Source organism: Nycticebus coucang, chromosome 21 (assembly GCF_027406575.1).
Source record: "Nycticebus coucang isolate mNycCou1 chromosome 21, mNycCou1.pri, whole genome shotgun sequence".
Lineage (NCBI taxonomy): Eukaryota > Metazoa > Chordata > Mammalia > Primates > Lorisidae > Nycticebus > Nycticebus coucang.
This window is the reverse complement of record NC_069800.1, coordinates 64,183,591-64,209,560: the sequence shown is the minus strand read 5'-3', so window position 1 is coordinate 64,209,560 and position 25,970 is coordinate 64,183,591. Positions and strand designations below refer to the sequence as shown.

The 25,970-nt window shown below is 32.2% G+C and overlaps 1 protein-coding gene across 1 annotated transcript in view; it reads left to right on the top strand.

The window, feature by feature from the left end:
• The window catches only part of SYCP2 (synaptonemal complex protein 2), a 65,640-nt gene extending 40,331 nt beyond the window's left edge, over positions 1 to 25,309 (top strand). Inside the window, exons 24-44 of the mRNA XM_053574052.1 lie at positions 548 to 675; positions 1,406 to 1,442; positions 6,533 to 6,603; positions 6,697 to 6,754; positions 7,206 to 7,261; positions 7,694 to 7,751; positions 8,201 to 8,366; positions 10,792 to 10,829; positions 11,285 to 11,455; positions 12,896 to 13,085; positions 14,798 to 15,000; positions 18,964 to 19,149; positions 19,797 to 19,887; positions 20,170 to 20,322; positions 20,872 to 20,999; positions 22,428 to 22,522; positions 22,623 to 22,722; positions 23,131 to 23,189; positions 23,341 to 23,419; positions 23,536 to 23,592; positions 24,551 to 25,309. Of these exons, the coding sequence (XP_053430027.1) occupies positions 548 to 675; positions 1,406 to 1,442; positions 6,533 to 6,603; positions 6,697 to 6,754; positions 7,206 to 7,261; positions 7,694 to 7,751; positions 8,201 to 8,366; positions 10,792 to 10,829; positions 11,285 to 11,455; positions 12,896 to 13,085; positions 14,798 to 15,000; positions 18,964 to 19,149; positions 19,797 to 19,887; positions 20,170 to 20,322; positions 20,872 to 20,999; positions 22,428 to 22,522; positions 22,623 to 22,722; positions 23,131 to 23,189; positions 23,341 to 23,419; positions 23,536 to 23,592; positions 24,551 to 24,628 (2,202 nt within the window). The 3' untranslated portion in view covers positions 24,629 to 25,309. The remainder of the gene's footprint in view (positions 1 to 547; positions 676 to 1,405; positions 1,443 to 6,532; positions 6,604 to 6,696; positions 6,755 to 7,205; positions 7,262 to 7,693; positions 7,752 to 8,200; positions 8,367 to 10,791; positions 10,830 to 11,284; positions 11,456 to 12,895; positions 13,086 to 14,797; positions 15,001 to 18,963; positions 19,150 to 19,796; positions 19,888 to 20,169; positions 20,323 to 20,871; positions 21,000 to 22,427; positions 22,523 to 22,622; positions 22,723 to 23,130; positions 23,190 to 23,340; positions 23,420 to 23,535; positions 23,593 to 24,550) is intronic.
• Positions 25,310 to 25,970: the final 661 nt, after the last annotated feature.

The following is a 25,970-nucleotide window of genomic DNA, read 5'->3' as shown; positions in this document are numbered from 1 at the left end:
AAGATTTGGTGGATTGTGTTTTTTAAGGAATTGGTCCATTTCATCTTGGTTATCAAATTTAGAGGCATGGAGTTAATAATATTTCTTTATCATCATTTTAATTTTCATGTGATCAATAGTGATCTCCCCTCTTTCATTTCTGAAATTAGCAATTTCTGTCTCTTCTTTTTTTTTTTTATCTTTCTTAGAAAGTTTTACTTTCTGTCTTTCTTCTTTCTTTCTCTCTACTTCTCTCCTTAATTAACCTGGCTAAAAGCATATCAGTTTTTCAAACTGGCTTATTTTTTTCTTAATCTTTTTTATTCTCATGGGTAGAAACTTTAAAACAAATTTTTACAGAACATTCTGCAGAGTTCTGTAAGTTAAAAGAATTGTCCTGAGTTGTTTTAATGCTTAACAAAATCTAACTTATTAAATGATTTCTGACCCTTTAGTTTTTCTTTGTAGGTATAAATAGAATGATATTTTTCTTAAATTCTTTTTCAGCCTTTATTTTCCTTTGAAGGTTAACTGGTAGAGTTTTAAAGTAACTTATAAATTGTTTCAGAGAGAACAGTCAAAAGGGAAAGGATTTACTGATGCAACAGAAACCTTGATAAGCAAAATTAATAAGAGATACAACCCAAAAGATGACATAAAGTCTACTAGAAAACTCAAGGAGTCTTTTATTCACAGGTATGTTCTTAAATTTTATACATGAATATTTTTCTGACAGATGAAATTAAATTACACATCCTAAAAAAGGTTAGTTTTAAACATAAGTTCAAATAATGTAACTGTTCAGTAGAAATCATATGGTTACTTATTATTTTTTATAAATAATGGCTGTTTATACAAGGAAAACTAATTTAAAATTTTTCATTCTAGTGTGTAAATTATATTTTACATAGTATCAAAATATATGTATTGACACAAGTACCATTTCAGAAATAAATCTTGAGGATGTAGACATTTTAGAGTAGTATTTATTGAATCTAGTAATGAGTAAAACTAAATATATTTAAATACATTGCTTAATGAAATATGAAATTAGTTATTTTTGTAGAAAATAATATATTCTTCATAATCTTTCTGAAGGTTAATTTTTATTAGAAAATATTCACTTATAGTTAGATTGTCAATTTAAGATGTTATATCTTAAATTATATATTATATTATATCTTATTGGAGAGCCATGTATTTTAAACTGGCACTTCCTGCTGCATTAATGATCCAGCTTAGAATTAACTATTACAGGCACTATTTACTATGAGTGAATTTGCAAAAATATTGGACTGCTAGTGCTGTCTTCTTTTTGTTATTTAAAGCATATTAAATATAGATGTAGTGACCTAAATGTGTTTTGCTTTTATATAAATGGCTTTTATGAAAAATACTCTATTGATACTCAATTTCTTTTTTACAGTGGCTTTTCAAACAAACCAGATGTACAACTCAGTACAGTAGGTATTATTTATTTAACATCACCAAACTTAGTCAAACTTGATTATTTGTCTATAAACACTAAAATAGCATCGTAGTAAAGTGGAACTAGAGTTAATGTTTTCAGTATATTGCTAAGTGGATTATTATTGCTAGGGGCAAGGATTCCATATAGCTCTCTAACCTTCCGTTCTTCAACAAAAATCATTCTTTTATGCATATGAACATAATAATTTTACATTTTGGTACATGATTCGGTATATCCTTATTACCATGCTTTTGTTCTAGCTGATCCCATCTCTCCTGATAATTAGATTCCAATCAGTCCCAATTTTGTTAAAAACATTTGCTATTTTTTCAAGATCTTTAAAATATGACACTGGAGCTTTAATAGGGATTGCATTAAAATTATATATTGCTTTGGGTAGTATAGACATTTTAACAATGTTGATTCTTCCTAGCCACGAGCATGATATGTTTTTCCATTTGTTAACATCTTCAACTATTTCTTTTCTTAAAGTTTCACGGTTCTCTTTGTAGAGATCTTTCACATCCTTTGTTAGGTATACTCCCAAATATTTCATCTTCTTTGGCACGACTGTGAAAGGAATAGAGTCCTTGACTGTTTTTTTGGCTTGGTTATTATTGGTATATATAAAGGCTACAGATTTATGGGTGTTGATTTTGTAGCCTGAGACATTGCTGTATTCCCTTCTAAAAGTTTTGTAGTAGAATCCCTAGTGTTTTCCAGGTATACGATCATATCATCTGCAAAGAGTGAAAGTTTGATCTCTTCTGACCCTATGTGGATACCCTTAGTCACCTTTTTTATATGGAATCAGAAAAAACCTCGAATAGCCAAAACATTACTCAGCAATAAAAACAAAGCAGGAGGAATCATACTACCAGACCTGAGACTGTACTATAAATAAATAGTGATCAAAACAGCATGGTATTGGCATAAAAACAGAGAAGTAGATGTCTGGAACAGAATAGAGAACCAAGAGATGAATCCAGCTACTTACCATTATTTGATCTTTGACAAGCCAATTAAAAACATTCAGGGGAGAAAAGATTCCATATTTAACAAATGGTGCTGGGTGAACTGGCTGGCAACCTGTAGAAGATTGAAATTGGACCCACACCTTTCACCATTAACTAAGATAGACTCTCCCTGGATAAAAGATTTAAACTTAAGACATGAAACTATAAAAATACTTGAAGAAAATGCAGGGAAAACTCTTGAAGGAATTGGCCTGGGTGAATATTTTATGAGGAGGACTCCCCAGGCAATTGAAGCAGTATCAAAAATACACTACTGGGACCCGATCAAACTAAAAAGCTTCTGAACAGCCAAAAACATAGTAAAGCAAGCAGACAGCCCTCAGAATGGGAGAAAATATTTGCAGCTTATACCTCCGATAAAGGTCTAATAACCAAAATCCACAGAGAACTCAAACGTATTAGCAAGAAAAGAACACGTGATCCCATCTCAGGGTGGGCAAGGGACTTGAAGAGAAACTTCTCTAAAGAAGACAGACGCACAATCTAAAAACACATGAAAAAAAGCTCATCATCCTTAATCATCAGAGAAATACAAATCAAAACTACTTTGAGATATCACCTAACCCCAGTAAGAGTAGCCCACACAACAAAATCCCAAAACCAGAGATGTTGGCGTGGATGTGGAGGAAAGGGCGTACTTCTACACTGCTGGTGGGAATGCACACTAATACGTTCCTTCTGGAAGGATGTTTGGAGAATACTTAGAGACCTAAAAATAGATCTGCCATTCAATCCTATAATTCCTTTACTAGGTTTATACCCAGAAGACCAGAAATCACAATGTAACAAAGACATCTGTACCAGAATGTTTATTGCAGCCCAATTCATAATTGCTAAGTCATGGAAGAAGCCCAAGTGCCCATCGACCCACAAATGGACTAGCAAACTGTAGTACATGTATACCATGGAATATTATGCAGCCTTAAAGAAAGTTGGAGGCTTTACCTCTTTCATGTTTACATGGACAGAGCTGGAACGTATTCTTCTTAGCAAAGTATCTCGGGAATGGAAGAAAAAGTATTCAATGTACTCAGCCCTACTATGAATCTAAATTATAGCTTTCACATGAAGGCTATAACCCAACTATAGCACAAGACTATGGGGAAAGGGCCAAGGAAGGGGAAGGAAGCGGGGAGGTTATGGTGGAGGGAGGGTAATGGGTGGGGCCACACCTACGGTGCATCTTAGAATGGGTACAGGCGAAACTTACTGAAGGCAGAATATAAATGTCTACATACAATAACTAAGAAAATGCCATGAAGGCTGCGTTGAGCAGTTTGATGAGAATATTTCAGATTGTATATGAAACCAGCACATTGTACCCCTTGATTGCACTAATGTACACAGCTATGATTTAACAATTAAAAAAAAAAATTGCTATTCATCCATGCTCAAAATATCAGTTTTTCTTTGATTTTTTTCACAGTTACTTTCTGTGTCCATTTAGTATTTTATGTTTTAAGGCTCACCCTCTTAGAAATCCCCCTTGAACTTTCTCTCTCCTATCTATGCCAACTTCTATTAGCCTAGTTTCAATTCTAATTTCTAATCCCTGGATTATAACAATAGCCTTTACATAATTCTCTTTGCCTCTAGTACAGTGGTTCTCAAACTTCCTAATGCCGTGGCTCTTTCAGTTCCTGTGGGTCACAACCCACAGGTTGAGAACCGCTGCTTTAGTACTTCCCCTAGTTCATTCATTACAGTCAATCAATACCAGCTTTTTATTTTCTTTCTAAAGCAAATGGCTTCAATCATGTCATTCACTTGTTGAGAAACCTTCTTCATTCCCTCTTGCTTACTGAATTAAGTGTAGAGACACAGGCTGACTCAGTAGTCCCCTTAAAAGATTATCTTATTTAAACATTAGTTTTCTAATGTCTTGTTTAACTGAAACATGATAACTTGAGGTTCTCTAAACTGCCTTTCTAAGGGTTATTTTATTTCTGTTTTGTGAAGAACTTTAAGCTGAGTCAGCATCTTCTCCCACCTTTTCTGATTTTCGAAATACTTCTTGCAAATCATACTTTATTAATGAAAACTTTCCAAAGTGACCTACCTCAAAAACTGAACTAGCAAGAATTCTGTATCTGCACAGTAGTTTGTCGGTACCTTTTAAAAAAATATTCATTATTGCAGGTTTCTTTTTTCTCCTATCTGTTACTAGAATGCAACTATTTCAAATTATCTTCGCATCTCGTCTAACTTCTTTGCTTACTTTTGCATATCTTCTTGTGCTCATTTTTTAAATTTTATTTATTTATTTATTTTGAGACATAGTCTCATTTTGTGGCCCTCAGTAGAGTGCCTTTGCTCATTTTTATATATTCTGCAGCACGTAGCACCCACTGAAACACAGAATATGATGAACATATCTAAACGGTGGTAAAAATCATATTGAAAACAAGTCAGATAAGTGATTCAGAGGGTAAGATGAGAGATAAACTTTTTGTAATAATGCACACAGTTCTCTATAAAATAGCCAAAAGAAATAATCAAATTGAAGATGTCACAGAAATTACAGTGAATATTTTAGGTTTTAATGTTTCCAACTTTAATATTAAATTAGTCTTCTAATTTCTGGTCAATAATCAATTATTTAGTGATATTATTGGTGTTTTTCTTTAATAAAACATAATTATTAATTTATAAAATTCCATTTAACTTCTTCATGACCTGGGTTGAATATATTTTGAGCTATAGGCTGTATGAATAATCTTACACAATACCAGTTAATTGATACCTTTTTGACCCTTTCAGATAAGATTTTTTTTTTTTTTTTATCTATCTATTTATTTACTCAAGACAGAGTCTCACTTCGTCATGCTTGGTAGAGTGCCATGGCATCATAGCTCACAGCAACTTCAAACTCTTGGGCTCAAGCGAGTCTCTTGCCTTAGCCTCCCAAGTAACTGGGACTACAGGTGCCTGCCACAGTGCCCAACTATTTTTAGAGACAAGGTCACTCTCTGACTCAGGCTGGTCTAGAACCTGTGAGCTCAGGCAATCCACCTGCCTGGGCCTCCTAGAGTGCTAGTGTTACAGCTGTGAGCCATCGCACCCGGCCTTCAGAGATTTTAAATAACAGCCTCTCTCAACGTTTTTCTGTAAAAGTTTAAGGGAAATAAAAGTCTGAATTGAAACAAAGTAGAAGTATCCTTGTTTTGTGATTCTACACTACTAAAATTTATGCTGTGGAATATTATGGAGGAGGCCATTTATTTATGTACAACAATGTCAGTAAAAAGGTTAAAGATTATATATTTTATTAGATTTGTAATACTTTATTAAGTTTGTAGTCAATATTTGTTTTCAATATTTTTAAAAGTATAGATGTTCAGTATTTTTGTTATATGAAGTAACAGAGTGAGATGATTATTGTAGTCTAGCAAATTAATAATCTTACACTTATCTATCATTTCATAGTTGCCCTTTTTGTGTACTTGTGCCAAGAACACCTAAAATCTATGCCCTTAGCAAATACCCCAAAATGCAATACTGATTTTAGTTCTCATGTTCCGGATTAGATCTCTAGAGTTAAAAATGTTATATCATTCAACTTTATGTCTTCTGACCTACATCTCTTCATTTCCTCCTCACTCCCTTGCTGTGATAACCACTGTTTTATTCTCTATTTCTATGAAATTTTTTATTCCACCTGTGAGATCATGCAGTATTTTTCTTTCTACATCTGGCTATATTTCACTTAGCATAATCATCTGAAGATTCATCCATGTCATGGAAAATGGCAGGATTTCCTATTTTTAAGGCTGAATAATATAGTGTATATGAGTATATAGCACAATTTCCTGTCCATTCATCTGTTGACAAATACTTAGGCTGTTTTCACATATTGGTTATTGTGAATAATGCTATAGTGAATATGAGAGTGCAGATATCTTTACATTACAGAAAATGTTACAAATTCCTGATTTGTATTAGTAGAAGCACAGCTAGAAAATATATGAAAACTTATTTTTACATGTTTGCCACACATAGCAATATACAAGTTTTAATGGTTTATGTAAACTTGTTTTATATTTAGGAAAAGGTTCAGAAGAAAAGTTATAGAAAACTGAAGACTACTTTCGTTAATGTTACTTCTGAATGCCCATCGTAAGTAATTTTTCATAAATCTTTTCCTCATATTTGAATAGACTAAATGTATTTATTGTACAATGGAGTTAATATTTCTGTTAATTTCCACAGGAATGATGTTTACAATTTTAATTTGAGTGGAGCTGAAGAACCTATTATAAGACTTGGAGTAAGCTAGAAATCATTGGGTTTCTATTTTATATTTAGTTACTAGGTATTTTATATTTACTATACAGTTATGAGAGTGCATGTTTTATGATGTGTGTCCTCTTATGTACTTTAAAATTTTTTAAATATATAATAATTTATTGGGTTATTAAAAGTTTTCAAATCTTCAGGAGTTAAGGTAGCAATAAACAAGTAATTGGAGGTAGAAGGACTTAACTGCTCTATTAAGAAAATCGTTTTTCTTATTTATGTAACAAAGTTAAAACAAATATTCTTTTTTAGTATAATTGATTATATTAGCTTTCTTTTAAAAATATTAATGTAAACTTAATTTTAATGTTTTAAATCATCTTATTACATTATGTGACAGAAACTAGATTTTATGTTTCTTTTTTGTTTATCTTATTTTGATACTAAGAATTCTTTTTAAAAAATGTTTATTCACAATACAGATTCAAGAATTTGAAGCCACAACTAGAGAAGCCTGTGTGGATAATTCAATAAAATTGTAGGTGTTTTCATTACAATTAGATAGGTCAGATTAAAATACGCTTATCTCCATCTTTGTTTCTTATTAAATATCTCTTCATAGTCTTTCTGAGAGTTTTTAACATATTAGAAGAGTGAATAAAAATGTTACTGTCAAGATTACTCTCATTATATGTCAGAATTTACTTTTAAAATTAATATGCAGGTTATCTGCACTTTGAATATTAGTTGTGTATCTTAGATCATAAAGCTTGAAATAATATAGAAGTTCCTTAATCCTACCTCATTATTTTATAACTAAAGTCAGGAGAGGATAAGTAGCTTGGCCAGGATACTTAGCTAATTAGTGAAATAGTTCAGGTTAAAAACTCAGGTCTAATTGTCCATGCATGCTACCTTAGGCAAACAAATATGAAGGGTATTTTAAAATTAATACACATTTTTGTTTTAGGGTAGGCTTAAGGAATCATGATGAACTTGAACCTTCTCTCAAAACAAAAGATAAAAGAGTAAGTGATAATATCCTATGTCTGTTAAAAATAGTATTTCTTTTAATAAATTTTTAATGTCAAATATTATTCAAAGAACTGGAAAACAATAATATTTTGATTTTTTATTCCTGAGATTATCGATAATCCTATTATGAATTTTCTTATGATCTTTGAGCTATTTGTAATCACCTAAAAATAGAAGCTAGGACAATTTTGATATTTTCTATGACAGTATTATATCTCTTTGGAAGTAAGCTGTTTTGATTTAAATTTTAATTAATAAACCAACACCAAAAAAGAAATCTCATTGTCTGATCTGGATTTCTGCATGACTTTCTTGGATAGGTTCTCAATATCATTAGATTAGTATATTAAAAAATGAGGAGTTTGTTTGGGGGGGCTTAATTTGCGTGACATAAAATGAGACATGCTTCTTCATCTATTTCAAAGATCTTTTTTTTTTATAGATCATAACAGATTATAAGAAAAATCTTTTTAGTGACAATGAAACGGAATACAGATATGATGACAACAAAACTGATATTAGCTGGCTAAGAGAACCGAAATCAAAACCACAGCTAATAGACTACAGCAGAAATAAAAGTATGAAGAAACATACAAGTGGGAAATTAAGTAAGAAATTACATAAAGAGAAATGTTGCAAATTATTTTAACATTTCAATTATATAAAATGCTTTATTGTTTGGTAAGCATATTTTTTGTTCGTAGTCTTTAAAACTACATACCTTTATGGATAGGAGAAAACATTACAGTGGTTATAATGTTTATTTTATTATTTGGGTAGGATGGTTACATTTAAATTACTTTTCTTTTTGTAACAGAACCTGAGGGACACAAAATATGATTGATCATAATCCTTGGCTCATGACATACCCTCTCCAGGTGTCTCTGCATTTCCCACTATTATTCAATTATTTAGATAGTTATTGTGGATAACGTACAAAATACTGAACTCCCAACTCCCTTAAACAAAACCAAAGCTTAGACCTTAACACTAACCTATGTTGATTTACATTTATTTACATTTATTAGTAAATGTATTTTTACTTCTCAACATATCGTCCTCCTGCACTCAATAGATATACTTCTTTTGAATTTATATAGATACAATAAAAATATATCAAAAGAAAAACATTTTTCTTGTAGATTTTTTTTTTTTTGCCTCTTACACACAGTATTTTTTCAGAATGTAGCTTCTGCTTTTTCTTTGTGATAGTGAATCACCTGAAATAGTTAAGAGTTTGAAGTATAAGTTTTGTCTAGAAATAATCATTTTCATAGCTGAACATCAGTTTGAATGTTGGCTAAAACACAAAGATTTAATATATTCCATTTTCAAGGAGGACTTAAGATAATGCTCTACTTTTCAATTAAATTTATTTAAAGAGAATCAGCTTTGATTTTATCTTAGGATAAAAATAACAGTAAAGTAATGTATGTGTGTGTGTGTTGTAAGTAAAAAAAGGTAAAAGTCAATTTTGGCATTGTTTAGAAATGAGGCTGAATTATCAAAACAGGTGAGAGGTCAACAAAATGCATGCAGAAGAAAAGCAGAGTTTTCATAGTTAAGAAAGGGACAGAAGTTATGAAATAGCCTTCTGTATTCGGGGAATGCTGTATTGGAAAGAACACAGATCATATTTATGGGAAATCAGTGAAAAGTGGGGTTGGATCTGGTCATGGAATCTGGACCTTGAAGCAGTTTATTATATAAGCCAAGGAGAAACTCTGTAAGATTCTCGTGTGCCCTCACGTGGCTTATAGTGTGGTGATAAGATGTGCAAATAAAGACATTTATAACATAAGGTAGAAGAGTAGAGATTTTAGGGAGACCTTAGAGGTTAGAATACTGTAATTAGTAAATAGTTGTAAAATTAAACTTCTGTGTGAATTTCAATTTGGATGGCTGAATGAGTACAAGTTAGCAGGCCAGCTCACTGTCCCTCAGACCGTTGGAGGGCCGGACTATAGTTTAAAAAAAAAACTACGAACAAATTCCTATGCACACTGCACATATCTTAGTTTGAAGTAACAAAACAAAACAGGAACAAATACAATCACACCGCCTCACATGGCTGGTGGGCCGTAGTTTGAGGACCCCTGAGTTAATGTATGTGAACTGACTTATTGCCAAGATTAGGGGACCTTTCTTCCAAAAAAGCTTTGCTTCCTTGGCTTGGATAATCTTTCTTAAGCTTCAGAGATTATTTAGAAAGATGACATTGTGCTCGAAAGGCAAAAAAAGGGAAGTGGAACTAAAGCTACCGTCAATAATGTGGATAAGTTTTAACAATATAATGACATATAGAAAATAAAGCAAGTCATAGAATGGAGTATTCCATAGGCTGTGAATTATTTCACAAAGCTTATTTGTTTAGAGATACATATTTGTAATAAAACCCTTTTAAAGCAAGTGAATGAGAAATGCAAATTAGGCTAATTAGTAGCTTTTGGCAGAGGATATGGAGGGTAGGATAAGAGAACATAGCAGATTCAGCATTATTCATCATTTAGTTCTTAAACTGAGTGGTTGATTCATGGACGTTAACTTTGTAACTTATGTTTCATATCCTCTTAAATGTTTAAAAAGTTTTATAAAGAAGGTGAAGGGAAATTGGCAATTCATATCATACTAAACACTATACAGTAAAGGTAATCAATATTTGAATGAATTAAAAGATTCATTCAAGATATATACACACACACACACACATATATGTATATACACACACACACACATATAAATTAACTATGTGGTGCAGTCAGACTACTACAAAATTCTGGAGAAGGGAAAGCTTCCAAAGCAACTTACTGTGGGGTCAGATTCTTCAGCAGAAGACCAGAGAAGATAAGGTTGAAGGAGGGGCTTTAAGCCACATGAAGGAGGTTCAGTAAATGCTAACAAATGCTTTTTATTAAAAAGAAGATGCATTCCCATTTTTATGATTTTTAATTTATATATGCAGAAATGTTCTAATAAATTTGATGCCATTTCTTATCTATTTAAAAAATATAACCTAATTTTTCTGAATTGCAGGATCATCTTTGGAGAAGAGACAGCCAACATCTAAAATGGTAAACCAAGAAGTTTGTGTTCAAACATCCCTTCAAAATTATTTTTCTTGTCACCTAAAAGTAATTCATCATTTCATTATTTTAGCCTTATTATCAGTTTTCCATAATTGTTCCTGCCTTTGCATACTTTCTCCCCACTTCTGTTATTTTTTTAATCATGTTGGATATGTTTTAAGTCTGTTTCATTCTGTGGTTTTAGGTATTTTTGCTCATTCGTTTTAATATATATCAGGCCTCTCATATTTAATGGTAGGGATAAAAAGTTGATAAAGAATATAATTGTAATGGTAAGATAAAATTCAATCATTAAAAAATATTAATTAGAAATTATTTTATTTCTACAAATATAATATTTTATGTATGTCTTGTCACAGAGCTAATTTTATACCAAATAGCTTGTATTTTTCATATGTCAAATATTGATCTAACAATATTCAGGCATTTTTCTTTCAAAGACACCTGATAAAAGCATCACCAAAAAGGTCGACAAGACAGGTCCAGATGGGAGAACTAAACTTCCACGAAGAGCAGCAAAAACCAAAAAAAATTACAAAGATCTCTCAAATTCAGAATCAGAGAGTGAACAAGAATTTCCACATTCAGTTAAAAATAAATTTCTAGTAAAGGTAAAGAGATAAAATTCAGATTAATATTTTCTAAAAGCATCTAAAAATACTAAATATTTATTTTTGTAAACCTGTCATATTTATATTGTCACTTCTTTTTAAAATTTGACCTCTATGTGAAAATTTACATAATAACTCTAAAAATTGGTCCTTAAGTATTATAGTGCTACATTGTATAATAAGGCTTTAATATTATAAAACACATCTGATTCTAGTAAAATTATAACCTTCAGATAATGTCTTTGAAATAGAGAAGTACTTGATCATTCCAAAATTATGCTTCGATGCCCTATTGTATGTCTTTCTCTTTAATGAAGACAAAAACACTAGGCATCTGAGGTTCTTCCCAAACACTGCCTCACTTTTGCCTATCTCCGAGTTATGTCTCTTTATGTTTAGACATGTTCCCAGCCACCTAGGAAGTGCTTGAAAGCCTTTTTAACAAACACACACACACACACACACACAATATAGTATTTACAACATGCTAATATGCCAGCTGTTTTATTTTAAATGCCTTACAAATTTAACTTAAAATCTCTTGAGTACTAAAGGTAATTAGTGCTATTACTGTCATTCTGTTTTACAAATGAGGAAATTGAGACTCAGAGAAAAAGAACTTGCCCAAGGTCAGTCCCACAGCTAGAAAGTAGGAGAGCTAGGATTTGAACTTAAAGAGAGTTTTGCACTCCAGGTAGGTTTCTGACTACTACATTATGCTGACTTTAATTCATTAAACCTTCATCTCCCCTTATTTGTAACCCTGCTATCTCTAATCTAGAGACTTAAAGAACTTCATAACTTATCTCCACATTATCTAGCACTTCTTTCTTTAATTTACTGTACATATGGTCAGATAAGTCTTCCCAAACCACCTTTCCTCCTATCCCTCTTCAAAATAAAAATGATGGAAATATCCCTAGAGTTAGACATTAAAGCATCAAAATACTTTCCAAGTTTATTTCCATTCTTCCCCAGTGTACTTAGAATTGTATTGTGATGGTCAAATAGTATAGCTTGTGACTCCCAAATAGGACCAGTGTTTCTCAACTCCCTTGGTTCTTGTCAACAGTCTGCCTTATTCCCAATATATCTTCCCCTCACCACCTTCTTTCACAAACTCTGAGTATCTTAAGTGTCATGAAATCTAGGAATTCTTCCTGGTTTCCCTAAACTGGCTATAATCTTTGAACCCTGTGTTATTTTATTTCCATCTCTTATGGTATTTATTATGGCCTTTGTATTATATTTTCCTGTGAATGTGTCTTATACCTTCTAATATATTAGAAAGTCTGTCACTGTTCGTGTCTAGTTCTTGTTTTGCCTGTATATAGTAATATAAGGTATGCAATAAATACATGAATATAATTAGATTGTTTTACGTGGCCAAGTGTAAATATTTGTATTTGAGTATAATTTGAAATTTGTCCCTACATTTAGGAGGAGAATATCCATTCTGAAACCAAAATGATAAACCTTCCAAAGAAAAAATGGAAAGTCTTGGGTAAAACACAAAAAGAGCCACCAAAAGAATGGAAAAACTCATCTTTATTGAAAGATACTACCCAAGACAACTGCCGTGACTCCTCTCCTCTATCTGGAACTCCATCATCTGTAGAAGTAATGAGATGTCAGTATCGTTGCATTTGTTTTTCCTTTACTTGAATATTCAACATTTTTCTGTAACTATGGACAATGCAATTTAAAGACTAATTCTGAGGGGGTGAATTTAAGATTATAGATAGCTGGAACTTCATTTTTAAACTAGTTAATGTTAGCAGCTTGGTTTTTGCTAACTTAGGACAGTGTTAGTAGGATACTGAAGTTTTTCATGTTAGGAAGTTAAACATCAAATACTTTAATATGGAAAATATTTAATCTGTATTTACAAATAATATGGAATCTCAAACAAGTGCTTAATTTTAATTTTAATATGTGCTTTTAGCTCAAAGTTTATTTAATAACATAAGAATTATGGGGATTTTGGCTCGGTGCCTGTAGTTCAGCGGCTAGGGTGCCAGCCACATACCCTGGAGCTGGTGGGTTCGAATCCAGCCCAGTCCCGCCAAACAATGACAACTACAACCAAAAAATAGCTGGGTGTTGTGGTGGGCGCCCGTAGTCCCAGCTACTTTGGGAGGCTAAGGCAAGAGAATCGCTTAAGCCAAGGTGGCTGTGAGCTATGATGCTATGGCACTCTACCAACAACAACAAAGTGAAACTCAAAAAAAACAAAGTGAGGCTCTTGTCTCAAAAAAAGGAAAAAAAAGAATTATGGGGATTTCTATTTTTCCATACTTCATATTTCATTGACAAAGTCTAGGGAATATTATGATGATTCTAAAAAATTGAGATATTGCTTTTATTCTAAAATAATTGATAAGAAAAAATTTATGTCCTTTGGAGTTCTGGCATATGTATACCCTTCTGCTATAGAAACTTTAAGAATAAGTTTGTAGTTTTTATATAATTTTCAGTTATTTATAAGGATATTTTAAAGAATTTCTAAATGTTAATAATTTCAGTTAAAATTCAAGTTTTAAATTTGTTAATATGCTTCCTCTAAAGTAGTTGTTGTGTTCTTTTATTTTCATAAAGCTCAAGACCACTCTCACTTTAGATAAGTGCATACTTAGAAGACAGATGTACATGTCCTGATTTGATCTGAAAACTGAGAGTTCATTTATATTAAGAGTTTTTTCAGCAATGAATTTTCTCTCTCTCTCTCTCTTTTTTTTTTTTTTGAGGCAGAGTCTTTTGTCACCTTCAGTAGAGTGCCATGATGTCATTGCTCATAACCACCTCAAACTCTTGGGCTTAAGCAATTTTCTTGCCTCAGCCTCCCAAGTAGCTGGGACTACAGGTACCTGCCAGAACACCACCTGCTTTTAGAGGCGAGGTCTCACTCTGGCTCAGGCTGGTTTCGAATCTATGAGTTGAGTTCAGGCAGTCCACCTACCTTAGCCTCCCAGAGTGCTTGTATTACAGGTATGAGCCACCACACTTGGCCTGAATTTCTTTTAATGAAGGATTTAGACCAAATAATTTCCCAAGCCTTTTCTAGTTTAGGTCATACTGTAGATATTTTTGTTTGAAATGTTTTGAAAGTTCTTATGGCTACAAATGCATTTTAATTTCAGCCATTATTATTTTTTAAAGCCATATTTTAAACATAATTTGGTCTTAATTTATTGAAAGTTTATCCTTTTCAAATAAAGCTAATATTTGAATAGTTGATAAATTATTATATTCTTAGAAATTAAATTAATCATGCTATTTCTAAAGCAGACATCAATGATAACGTCTGTCGTCTGTTTTTGTTTGTTTTGTGGGGTAATGTAGGTGTAGAGAAAATAACAGAAGGGGATTTTTCTCAGGATTACTGTGTGACAAGATCTATATCACCTTACCCAAAAATCTCATCATCTGAATCCGTAAGCAGTAACAATGGAGCTGGGCATCCAATAAAGTCACTCCAAAACAATGATAAAAACTTACTCCATGTAAGTGAAAGTTGTTCACCAACTTCACAACCACTCTTTTTGGTATGTATTTTTTTCCTTTATCAGATATATCTGAAGGTGGTAAATCATTGCCCTGTAATCTTAACTTATTTAATATGCATTGCCTGCCTACTTAAGATTTTGGGTTTGGTCTAGAGTAGAGGTTAGTAGAAGGACCTAATGACAAGTAACATACAATTCGCATCCTCGGTGAGCCTAACAGACTTATGTATAGCCAAACCGGAGGAAGAATATGGTGGCGTGGGAGTACAGTAGCCCTCCCCTGCATCTGTGGTTTTGCTTTCCAAGATTTCAGTTACCCGCAATCAACAACAGTTCGAGAATGTTAAGTGTAAAATTCCAGAAATAAGCAATTCACCAGTTTTAAATTGTGTGCTGTTGAAAGGTGACAGGAAATCTCATATCATCAGCTCTGTTCCAATTGAGGCATGAATTATCCTTCTGTCCGTCATATCCATACAATAATAGTAGATTATAGATCCATCCGTATAATAATAGATGCTACCTGCCCATTAGGCACATAGCAGCTGCCTAGGTTGTCAGACCATCAAGGTATCATGATGCTTGGTTTCAAGCCACCCTTATTTTAACCAATAAGAGGCCCAATGTACAAGAGTCCTGATGGTGGCAATTTTCCTATGCCAAAGAAAAGCTGTATAATGCTTTCTCTAAGTTAAATGTTGGAAGTTACCTACTTAATAAAAAAAATAATGTGCTGAGGTTGCTAAGATCTACAGTAGAAATGAATCCTCTATGAACTTGTGAACAAAAATTTATGAATAATATATAGAGAGTTTTGTATTAACCTCAATTTCAGGGGTGGGGAGCTACTATATTTTATTACAAAGAAATGCTACATATAACTTAATACATGAAAGTGGAAAAATGAAGAATTTATTTTTAATATTATATTTAATTTTTACACTCAGATAATTTGCCTGTTAGTTTTAATCTTCCTTACAAAAATATAAAACAAACAATAATTATACTATTTTCAGCCAAATTCCTGTCCATTTACCTTGTCAACTTAAAATTTTTGTAATGAAAGGTTATTAAAGGTAATAGATTTTGAATCGTGGTGAAATCTGAAAAAAGTACTTTTGTCGTAGGAATAAGCTTATTCAAATCTAGAAAATTTGATGTGTAGTTTTGATGTGTAGACAAAATAGTAGTACCTCTTTGGAATGATCATTCCTATCACAGAACTCTTGCTGTCTGAACAGTAGCCCCCCCTTGTTGTTGAGGGTTATATTCTAAGATCCCCAGTGGATACCTGGAACCACAAATGGTACTGAAACATCTACGTGCTCTTCTTTTCCCTATACATACATACCTATGATAAAGTTTAATTTATAAATTAGGCACAGTAAGAGACTAACAATAATAATACAACAGAACAACTACAATAGTATACTACAGTGTCACTACTCTTGCTCTTTGGGGCTGCTATTAAATAAAATAAAGGGCTCCTTGAACATAAGCACTGTGATATTTCAACATGAATCAGATAACCAAGAAGTTACTAAATGACTAACAGGTGAGGAGCATGGAGTACAGCTCTGCAGAGCAGACGGGTGGTTCACGTCCCAGGTGGGACAGGGTGGGATGGTGAGAAATTTTATCTCACTACTTAGAATGGCATTTTATTTAAAACCTACGAATTGTTAATTTCTGAAATGTTCTACTTAGTATTTATGGGCTGTGGTCAACTGGGTAATTGAAACCTGGGAAAGTGAAACTACAGGTTGGGGTAGGGAAGGTCTACTTGTATATCAGACAGATAAAAGTGGAACTACACTGTTTTAAGCAGAAATAGGAGGTCTAAACCCAGTCTCTCTAGTCTCCCCTTCCCAGATATCCCTCAAGGCACTTTTGCAAGACTCTTGAATTTCTGTAGACTATAGTTTGAAACCCAGTCTCACACTAGCCTGTTGTCCTTAGTTCCTTGTCAGTACTATTGGCCATCTGTACCTGTTATCTTGGATTCAACTAATCATGGGTGAACAATACTTTTTGAAAAAAATGTGTGCCTATATTGAATATGTACAGACTTTTTTTCTTATTATTCCCTAAACAATACAGTTTAAGCAACTATTTGCAAAGTAGGTATTATTTAGGTATTATATATTGTATTAGGTATTATCAGTAATCTAGAGATGGTTATTTAGGAGGATATGCGCAGGTTATGTGCAAGTCTGCCATTTTATATCAGGCTCTTGAGCATCCACTGATTTTATTATTTAAAGGAGGTGCTAGAATCAAACCTCTGTGGACACTGAGGGATGACTGTATTGCTCTATCACTTTTAGTTTTCCTGTATCTTTTGATGCCTTCAATATCTCACTTTGCTAATCTCCAAACCTATGTAATTTCCACCCACCTTCTTTGATGTTGCTCTGTGCTAGAGAAATTTTAATTTAATAACTACATATTCATCAGCAGGCCACTCATACACGAGACGTTTTTCTCCACTGGTTGTTGACTTTTAATAAATTGTTTAAATTGCTTTGTACAGTAGTTGTTGTACCAGCCTACACATTCAACAATGATATGTGGTAGAGCCCATTTCACAGTTTTAACTAACTGGGTGTTAATGTTTTTGTTTTTGCCTGTCTGATTAACTGTAAAGTTGTGTCTTTAATTTGTATCTTCCTGACTGTCTCAGATGAGTATTTTCATATGTTTATTGGCCATTTTATGAATTGCCTATTTGTTTTCTTATTTTTAAATTGAATTGTTTGATTTTTCTGATAAATGTGTACAAGTTCTTAATATATTCTGGTTATTCTTTGTTGGTTGTAGATGATGCAAACATTTCTTTTTCTAGTATGTACCTTGTCCTTTCGTTTAGTTAAATCCACAACTTCCATGTGGCAAAAGGTAATAATATACTAAAATTTGCCATTCTTTTTGGGTTATTCAAGAAATCCTTTCCGGAGCGGTTGTTTTGAAAATATTATCCCTTCTTATAAAAATGTTAGTTTTAATTTTAACTTTTTGGTTTTCAGTCTCTCTGTTTTTGTGTGGGTATTTTTTCTTTTTTCTTTCTTCTTTTTTTTTTTTTGCATATGGATATTGGATTAGTACAACATCACTAGTGGAGTACTCCTAATTCAGTCACAGCCTTGGGTGTGGGTCTGGCTGTCAGACACTATTCTGTTTTACTATTTATCTCTGTGCTAATGCCACATTGCTTCAATTAATGTAGTTTTACACTTGCATGGTATTTTGCACACCCTCCATCATTCAAATTTCTTTTGGCCCTTTACTCATCTATATAATTTTAAGCATTAGTTTGTCTTAGAAAGACTTGCCATTTCTTTGATCTTTCTCATCTATACAGCATTTCTCTCTCTACTTTGGGGTCTTATTTTCTATAAAATTGTTGTCAAATCCTGAACAAAAGAAATTATGCTTCTTGTTAGATTAACTCTTAAGTGTCTTACTGGTTTTATATTTGTATTTATAAAAACAAAGAAACAAACAACAACAAAAAAAAACACCGAAACACCTTTTTAAAAATTGCATTTTCTGAGATTTTTAATTTTTACTGTGTATAGAAAAATATTAATACTTAAATCACCCAGCAACCTTTCTGAATTCTATCATAATCGTCTACCTAAATCCTGTTGGGTTTTCTATATGGACAATCATAAACTATTACTCATGATGGCTAGAAACAGAAAATGCAAAAATTCTTCATGTTCTTTTTTATATTAAGGTCACCTTGACTTCGAGCATAGATGCCTGAGTAGCTGTCATCCTTATCTAGTTTTTGATAGCATTTGACCTTAATGTTCTAGTCGTGTAGGGGCTTTCTCTCCCTTTTAATTATGAATGGCTGTTGAGTTTTAGCACTGAATTAATTATTCCCTTAAAATTTAAATGCTTTTGGCTTAATGTTTTTTTATTATGTTCAACTGTTTTGAACTTTAAATAATTTTCTAACTTCTTTTGGGTTTCTATATGTCTCTTCACTCATAGCCCAGGCATACTCCAACTAAAAGTAATAGTGCTGTGAAGAGAAAAAATATAAATTCTGTGGTACTTGCACAAGAAACACAAAATTGTAACAGCTATTCAGATGTAAGAAGTCATAGTTTAGAAAAACGGTTTCTGGAAATTGACTCTCCAAATATCTCTGAAAATCACATACAAAGAAAAAGAGAGGTAAGTGTGATACTGTCTGTAACTTCAAATGTTCCTTAACTAAGTGGTCCTTCTATAGAGCAATTCAGTTGAGCTTCCTGCTGCTATATAAAATTCCATCAGTCTACCAATAAATATACATGGATTCTAATAATCTTTTAAATATAAGATCAAGATAGAATTTTACAACTTGCAAAGGGCTATGGTTTGAACTACACCTAAGTGGATGGATGGGTATATACAGATTAATTGAAAAAACCAAGACAGTAACCTAAGTAAAGGTTAATCAGCTAAAAAGAAAAAAAAAAAAATCTCTGAGTATCCAGACAGTATAACAAAGTTATAAAAGATGTGGCTTTTAGTTTTCTGCAAATCCCTACTTCCTGACTCAAAGAAATGAAAATCCTAATAAGGAAACATTGAAATGCAGGAGTAGTCAAAAGAAAAAAAGCCAGCTAGCAGCAAAGCATCACTATAGGATCGAGGCTAACAAGGAGTCTAAATGAAGAACACAGGGCAGTATTAGGGTAAAAGGAAGGGGCAGAAAACAGTCTGAAAAAAAACGATCACAATTGACATTTACTAGCCTTAGTGTTTGAGAAAGCCGGTCGAGGTGAATCTGAAAGTACTTACAGTATTTTTTTCTGATTTCTAATATGTATTTTTAGGAAAATCGCTCAGCATCTCTACTATCCATGTGTAATGAAGAAAGAGAGAATGCATGCTTTGACATGCCCTGTAACACTACTTGTGCATCAGGTTTGAAGCCTTAGTCTTACTTTTTCTAAAAAAAATAACTAGTTGGTGAAATACTACTGTGACATTTCACTTTAAGGAATTATGTATTTTAAGTTAAATACTATTATTTAATTTAGTTAATATCGAAAAGAAGATACGAAAAGTAACCCTAGTGCACAGTTGCCTTAGAATATAGTGCTAATGATGAATGGAAACAAACCCTTATTTAAAAGAAAAGCAACAAAATATCAGGTATTTTACTCAAAATTGTAACAATATTAATTTTCCTTAACTGATCCTAAGGCCTCACTCACCATCTCAGTCGCAAACGAATGTACATGGAAGATAATCTAAATAATTCTGATGAAGTAGAAATAGAAGAGAAAGAAGAAAGAGCAAAATTTGTTTTCCCCAAAAAGTGTAAAACTGAAGATGCAGATCATCATGTTCACAAAAGTAGGTGGATCAAAAGCCTGTGTCAAAATGCAGGTATTTGGAAGATGGCATCTTAGATTTTGATTGATTCCATCTACAAAACAATATCTTTCGTAAAGACAACTTCAGAGAAATACAAGACAGATGATTCTTTACCATGAAGTTCACTTTATATGAATAATGTTGTAGCAAGATCTTATATACTCACAGATCTCCCTCTTCCTTCTCTCACTTATCACCCCGTTTAAGTTTCACTAGGGGTATGAATTTATTGATGTGTTTGTTAGTGTGTCACTGAATATGCTTATGTTGGTAATAGCTTGGAAGTAGTCAAAAGCAGTTTTAAAAAATCCAGAAATGTTCTCACTTTTACCTTAATAACATGAGCCATCTTTTTTTAATAAATCAGAATAACTTCATTTTTAAATAAAAAAACAACATAATGAAGTCTGACTTTAATTTCATGATGCTTAGATTACACAAAGAATCTGAAAATAACAATGGTTTGTTTTCTGCCTAATGACAAGGCTACATTTCTAACAATATGTATTTTAACTCTTCATTTTTTAGCATCTGAAAGTACATCTCCATTGTCAAACAATGACTTTTCTATTGATGGGGAGAACTGGAATGGTGAATTTTCAGATGCAGGGATGATTTATGAGACGCTTAATTCAGAACTTAGGAAGAGGATTCATGTGAGTTATCATTATTTACCTTATGATTTAGACCCAATAATATAATAATATGCCACCGTTCCTACTAGATTATTGGCTTATTTAATCCTTTGGCAATAAATCACCCATTCACAAACCCAATTTTCCTCATGTGTGAAAAATTGGAATAATTCTTAGGTAAATAACTTTATGAGTTGAGTTTGCTTGTAAAGTCTGTACATTATCCCATTACTTATTTTTCTATTAGTTCTTTCTCTTTTGTCTTATTGTCCTTTTCAATTTAACATTTTGGCTTCTATGATTTTTCTTTTATTTTCTGAACAGTTTTCCTGCCTCATAGGTTTAAGACATGTTTTTATCTCATAGTGGTTGGTGGTATAATATAGTATCAAGGATGAGCAATTGCAGTCAGTAAAATCCTGTATCACTTTGTTCTACTAACTCTATACTTACATATTCTCAGTTTGGGGCTCCAATGAGATGATGAATGCAAAAATGCTTTCTAAAAAAATCTTTAGTTATTAATTGTAAGAGTTTTTTCCTACCTAGCTCTCTCTCATATATTTGGAATAGACATTTTTTTTATGCCCTCCTTCAAATAAAAGATATTTTTTTCAGCACAAGTTACTAGCCCCATCTGTTTTGCTGGCCTTTTCTCCTATTCAGGGGTAAAATCTGAAATTATTTACAGTTCTGTATATTTATTTTGATTTTATTTGCTCAAGGTCAACCTAATCTAAATAGAGAAGCCCTGATTTGTACTTTCTGTTATGCATCTCTGGCTAGGTGCAAATAAATACATGTTTTTTGTGTGTAAAATAGCTTAAAATAATAATTCTATGTGTGATTTTTATTCTGTGACCTTAAAGAGAATTTATAATCACTATCATTTTTGTAAATACTGTAGAGTGTGGTATTCTTAGGAAAATAATTAGCAACAAATACTTAAATACTTACTAATGGGATAAGACATTGCTGTGACTGAGATTATTTCTTAACATTTTGGGGGGGGGAGGGTTGGTGACAGGGTCTCACTCTGGTGCCAGGACTGAAGTGAATGACATCATCATAGCTCACTTCGACCTCAAACTCCTGAGCTTAAGTGATCCTCCTGCCTTAGCTTCCTAAGTAGCTGGGACTACAGGAGCATACTACTACACCCAGCTAATTTTTCTATCTTTTGTAGAGACGGGATCTTTCTATGTTGCTCAGGCTGATCTTGAACTCTTGGCCTCAAGTGATCTTCCCACCTCAGCCTCCCAAAGTGCTAGGATTACAGGTGTGAGCCACTGCACCCGGCTAACACTACAGTTTAAGTAACTGAGTTTTAAATTATTCACTTTCCTTCTTAGTTATTTTGTTTCCTGGAAAAGGCTTTTCTCTTAATCTAATTATGGCTAGGTTATTATTTTATAAAGATGTTTTAAATTAAAAATGAGTATTTTTCAGATCCGACAGAAGATTATGGATCATTTTACTAAGAAGTCTTGTAAAACAGCCAAACAACATCTGAATTCAGTGAAGCATCACATTAAGAACTTTAGGTTTGTAATAAAAATTTGTTCTAAAAACTTCTAACTGCTATATATTCATATATTCTGAATGCTATATTTTTAAAATTAATCTCATTTCTTTCTTTAATAGGTTTAAAAAACTTGACAAATTCCAATTCATCATGACAGAGCAGCTGGACAGTTTTGAGAAAGAGTCACAGTCTTTAAAAGATTTTGAAAAAGAATTTGTGGTTTGTTCTTTTAAGAATTTAAAAATAATTTTAAAACTTTGCCTTTAAAGAGCTACACTTAGAAAAGTTTTCAAATACAGTCTGCTCTAAGAGTACATTCTAAAGCTTTTTGTTCTTAAAACACTTAGTTTTATATTAGTTTTTTAGTTTCACATAAACACATAAATTTAAGTTTATGATGAACAAAGGTAATGATAATAAAGTTTATAATAAAAAAAGTAGGAATCTTAAGAGATTTTACTTTCAAATTTTTTTAATCTGAAAGAGTTAATGATACCTGGAATAATCTTAACCTGTAGTCCAATTATTTCTTGAAATTTGGAATATGAGAAATACAATAATTCTCCTGTGGAGCCTTGATTTTTAATGACACTAAAATATAACTGGTTATTGTATCTTAAAATTTAGGATTGTTGGGAAAAGACATTTCACAGGTTGAAGGAATGTCAAGAAAGTGAATTGCAGAGGTTAGTATGATTTTCTTGATGATTAGAACTTACAAAATTTGATTTTTTAATTATAAGTTAGCATTTGAGATATTAAAATTCTATGTACTATATTATAGCAATTTAATTTGGATTCCTAATAAATAACAAAGAACTCTATTTTACTTGTTAGGCTTCATCTTTTGAAAACTGCATTGGACAAAAATGTCTTCTATAACACTGATCGTGAAGAAATCATTTTTACATCAGAGGTATAAATTTTATGTTTTTTATATGTAATCTTTTATATTGGCTAGTCTAACTTGTCTTTTGCTGTGAAAAATTTACGGTAAATTGCATGTGGGAAATATATTTTACTCTTTTACAGATGTGTATGATGAAAGAAAACATGAAAATACTGCAAGACAAACTTCTTAAGGACATGGTAAGTGAACTAATCTATTTTTTTTTTTCTTTTCTGGTTGGGAGTAGGGAGTTTTAGCTCAGTTACTTTTAGTTATTTAAATAATGGGAGAATATTTCTAGTACAAGAATATGGATAATTTGAATAATGAATTCCTCCTAAAGAGGAAAAAAGTATCAATTTGCAAATTGAAAAAGCAGCTGAAAGAATGGATGATGTTTTTGTAGTGTTTCTGAACAGTGCACTACCGCAGACTTCTGACCTGCCCTGCCTTCTGAAGTCATAAAATAGTATGGCAAAGCTACACAGAAAATATGTAGTTCAGTGAAAGTATTATTGTCCACTTGGACAACACACTTTATTTACTTGGATTTGGGGATAAAAAATGATTTTAAATGATTTAACTCTCCAAAAGCCTGCTAAACCAGCTAGAAGAAAAAGTAGACCTGGGAGGGACTAAAGGGGCTACTCTTGAGTAAACTCTTTGATGTTTTCTTAAAGATGGAAGGCATTTTTAAGTACACTGGTTTTATATACAGGACATTTTAATATGCTTACAAAGCATAATAGAAGCTTGGTATGCTGAAATAGTAGGTGATCAGGAGGTTGTAGCTAAAAGCTAGCTTAGTTTGAAGCATACAAGAAGCTATGTATCTAGGCTGCTTGTCAGTTTTTTTCCTATTTTCATTTTACTTCGTTTGTAAATTTAAATATAAATTTCATTTATTTTGGAATTTAAAAGAATAATGATGTTCAAGATGATCAATTGAGAGAAGATCTCCATTGACCACAGAATTCTTCAGATATCTATGTATAGACCCTAGGGTTTGGGTAGAATGAGCCTTGATTCATGGTATCTTTATGAAAGGGGTTGTTTTTAAATTAATTCCTAATAATAATTTGATTTTTTTTCTATTCTACGTGGTTGTTTTATGGTGATACTGCGAAATCTAAGTGTAATTTTTTTTCTAACCCACAGCAAGAAGAGGAGCTTCTTAATGTACGCAGAGGGCTGATGTCATTGTTCATAACTCATGAAACAAATGATAATATGTGAAATCCGGTTGTTATCAACACATTTTATCTAATTCTGTTTTGTGTATAACTGAGGAAATACTAGAGTAGTCCTGCAAAGAGAAAAATGCACATCTTTTAATGGATGAGACAGAATCACTATAGCATGACTCCAAGCCCAAAATACTTTTGTCTGCATAATACTACATTTTTTAAATTTTGGAGAAAGTTTTGTAAAACCAAACAGTAAAACGAATTGGCTTATTTTTGTAGTAATATTTGCCTGATGTGAATATTATGGAGTTAACTGTACTCACAAAACTAAATTAAATTTTATTATGTAAAATGTACTTAGTTTGCACATAAATACTTATAAAATATAATATCTAAATTTGTTAAATACTTCAGAACATACTGTAAGTAGTAAAAATTTAGCCACACTCAGAAGGGGAAGAAGTCTTGATGTAAAATGTTTACCTGAGTGTTAGATTGGTGCTTTCAGCACAGTGATGGAGATATTTATTCAGTTATAGATCTAATATATTAGAAGGTTGTAAATGACTTCAAATAACCAAGTTATTGCCTAAATATTTTAATTCGATATAGAAGTCTTAACTCACAAGAAAGCTGTTTAACAAGTATGTTTAATTTTCTAGTATGTATTACAATATTTTGCTAGATTAATGTATGAAAATAAGTTCACATTTGGCTTAATAAAGTTGAAATAAATATGTCACTTGGATAAATATTTTATAAATTTTATATTCCTATTTTGTGAACCTTGTATCAAACAAAATGTCCTTCTTCAGACACCCAAAGTGTAATACATGTGCCAAGCAACCTTAATAGCATCAGAGTAAATGAGTAATATCAGGATTTTAGTATACTGGTAAAAGTGACTTCTTAGTCAATATAAACGAAGGAAAACCTCTCTCATCTTAAATCATTTTTATACATTAGCTAGGTTTTATTGATAAGAGTAATGGAGTTTCTGTTTTAAGAGACAGCGACAGTTCTGCTATAATATTAAATACCACTCACTAATAGCAACTCCAATATTGTCCTGCAACTTTAAAACTAATTGTCTTGACATAACCACCTTGTCTACCTTATCCTCAGCCAGATTTATAAGACTTTTAAATCATGTATCATACTTATTTCCATTCTGTGCTGTTGTGTATAATCCAGCCCACATTCCTTCCTTCCTGACCTAAACCTTTCTGCTATACCATTGTCATTACCAATAGTTGTGCCCCTTTGAATCTCAATTTCAAATATTCTTAACACCTGATCCTGTGTCTTTTTAACTTGCTTTGTAGAATAGTGCCAGCCTTTTTCTCTATGCCTTTGCCCTCCTTATCTGTCCTTCTTTCTTACCCGTTCCA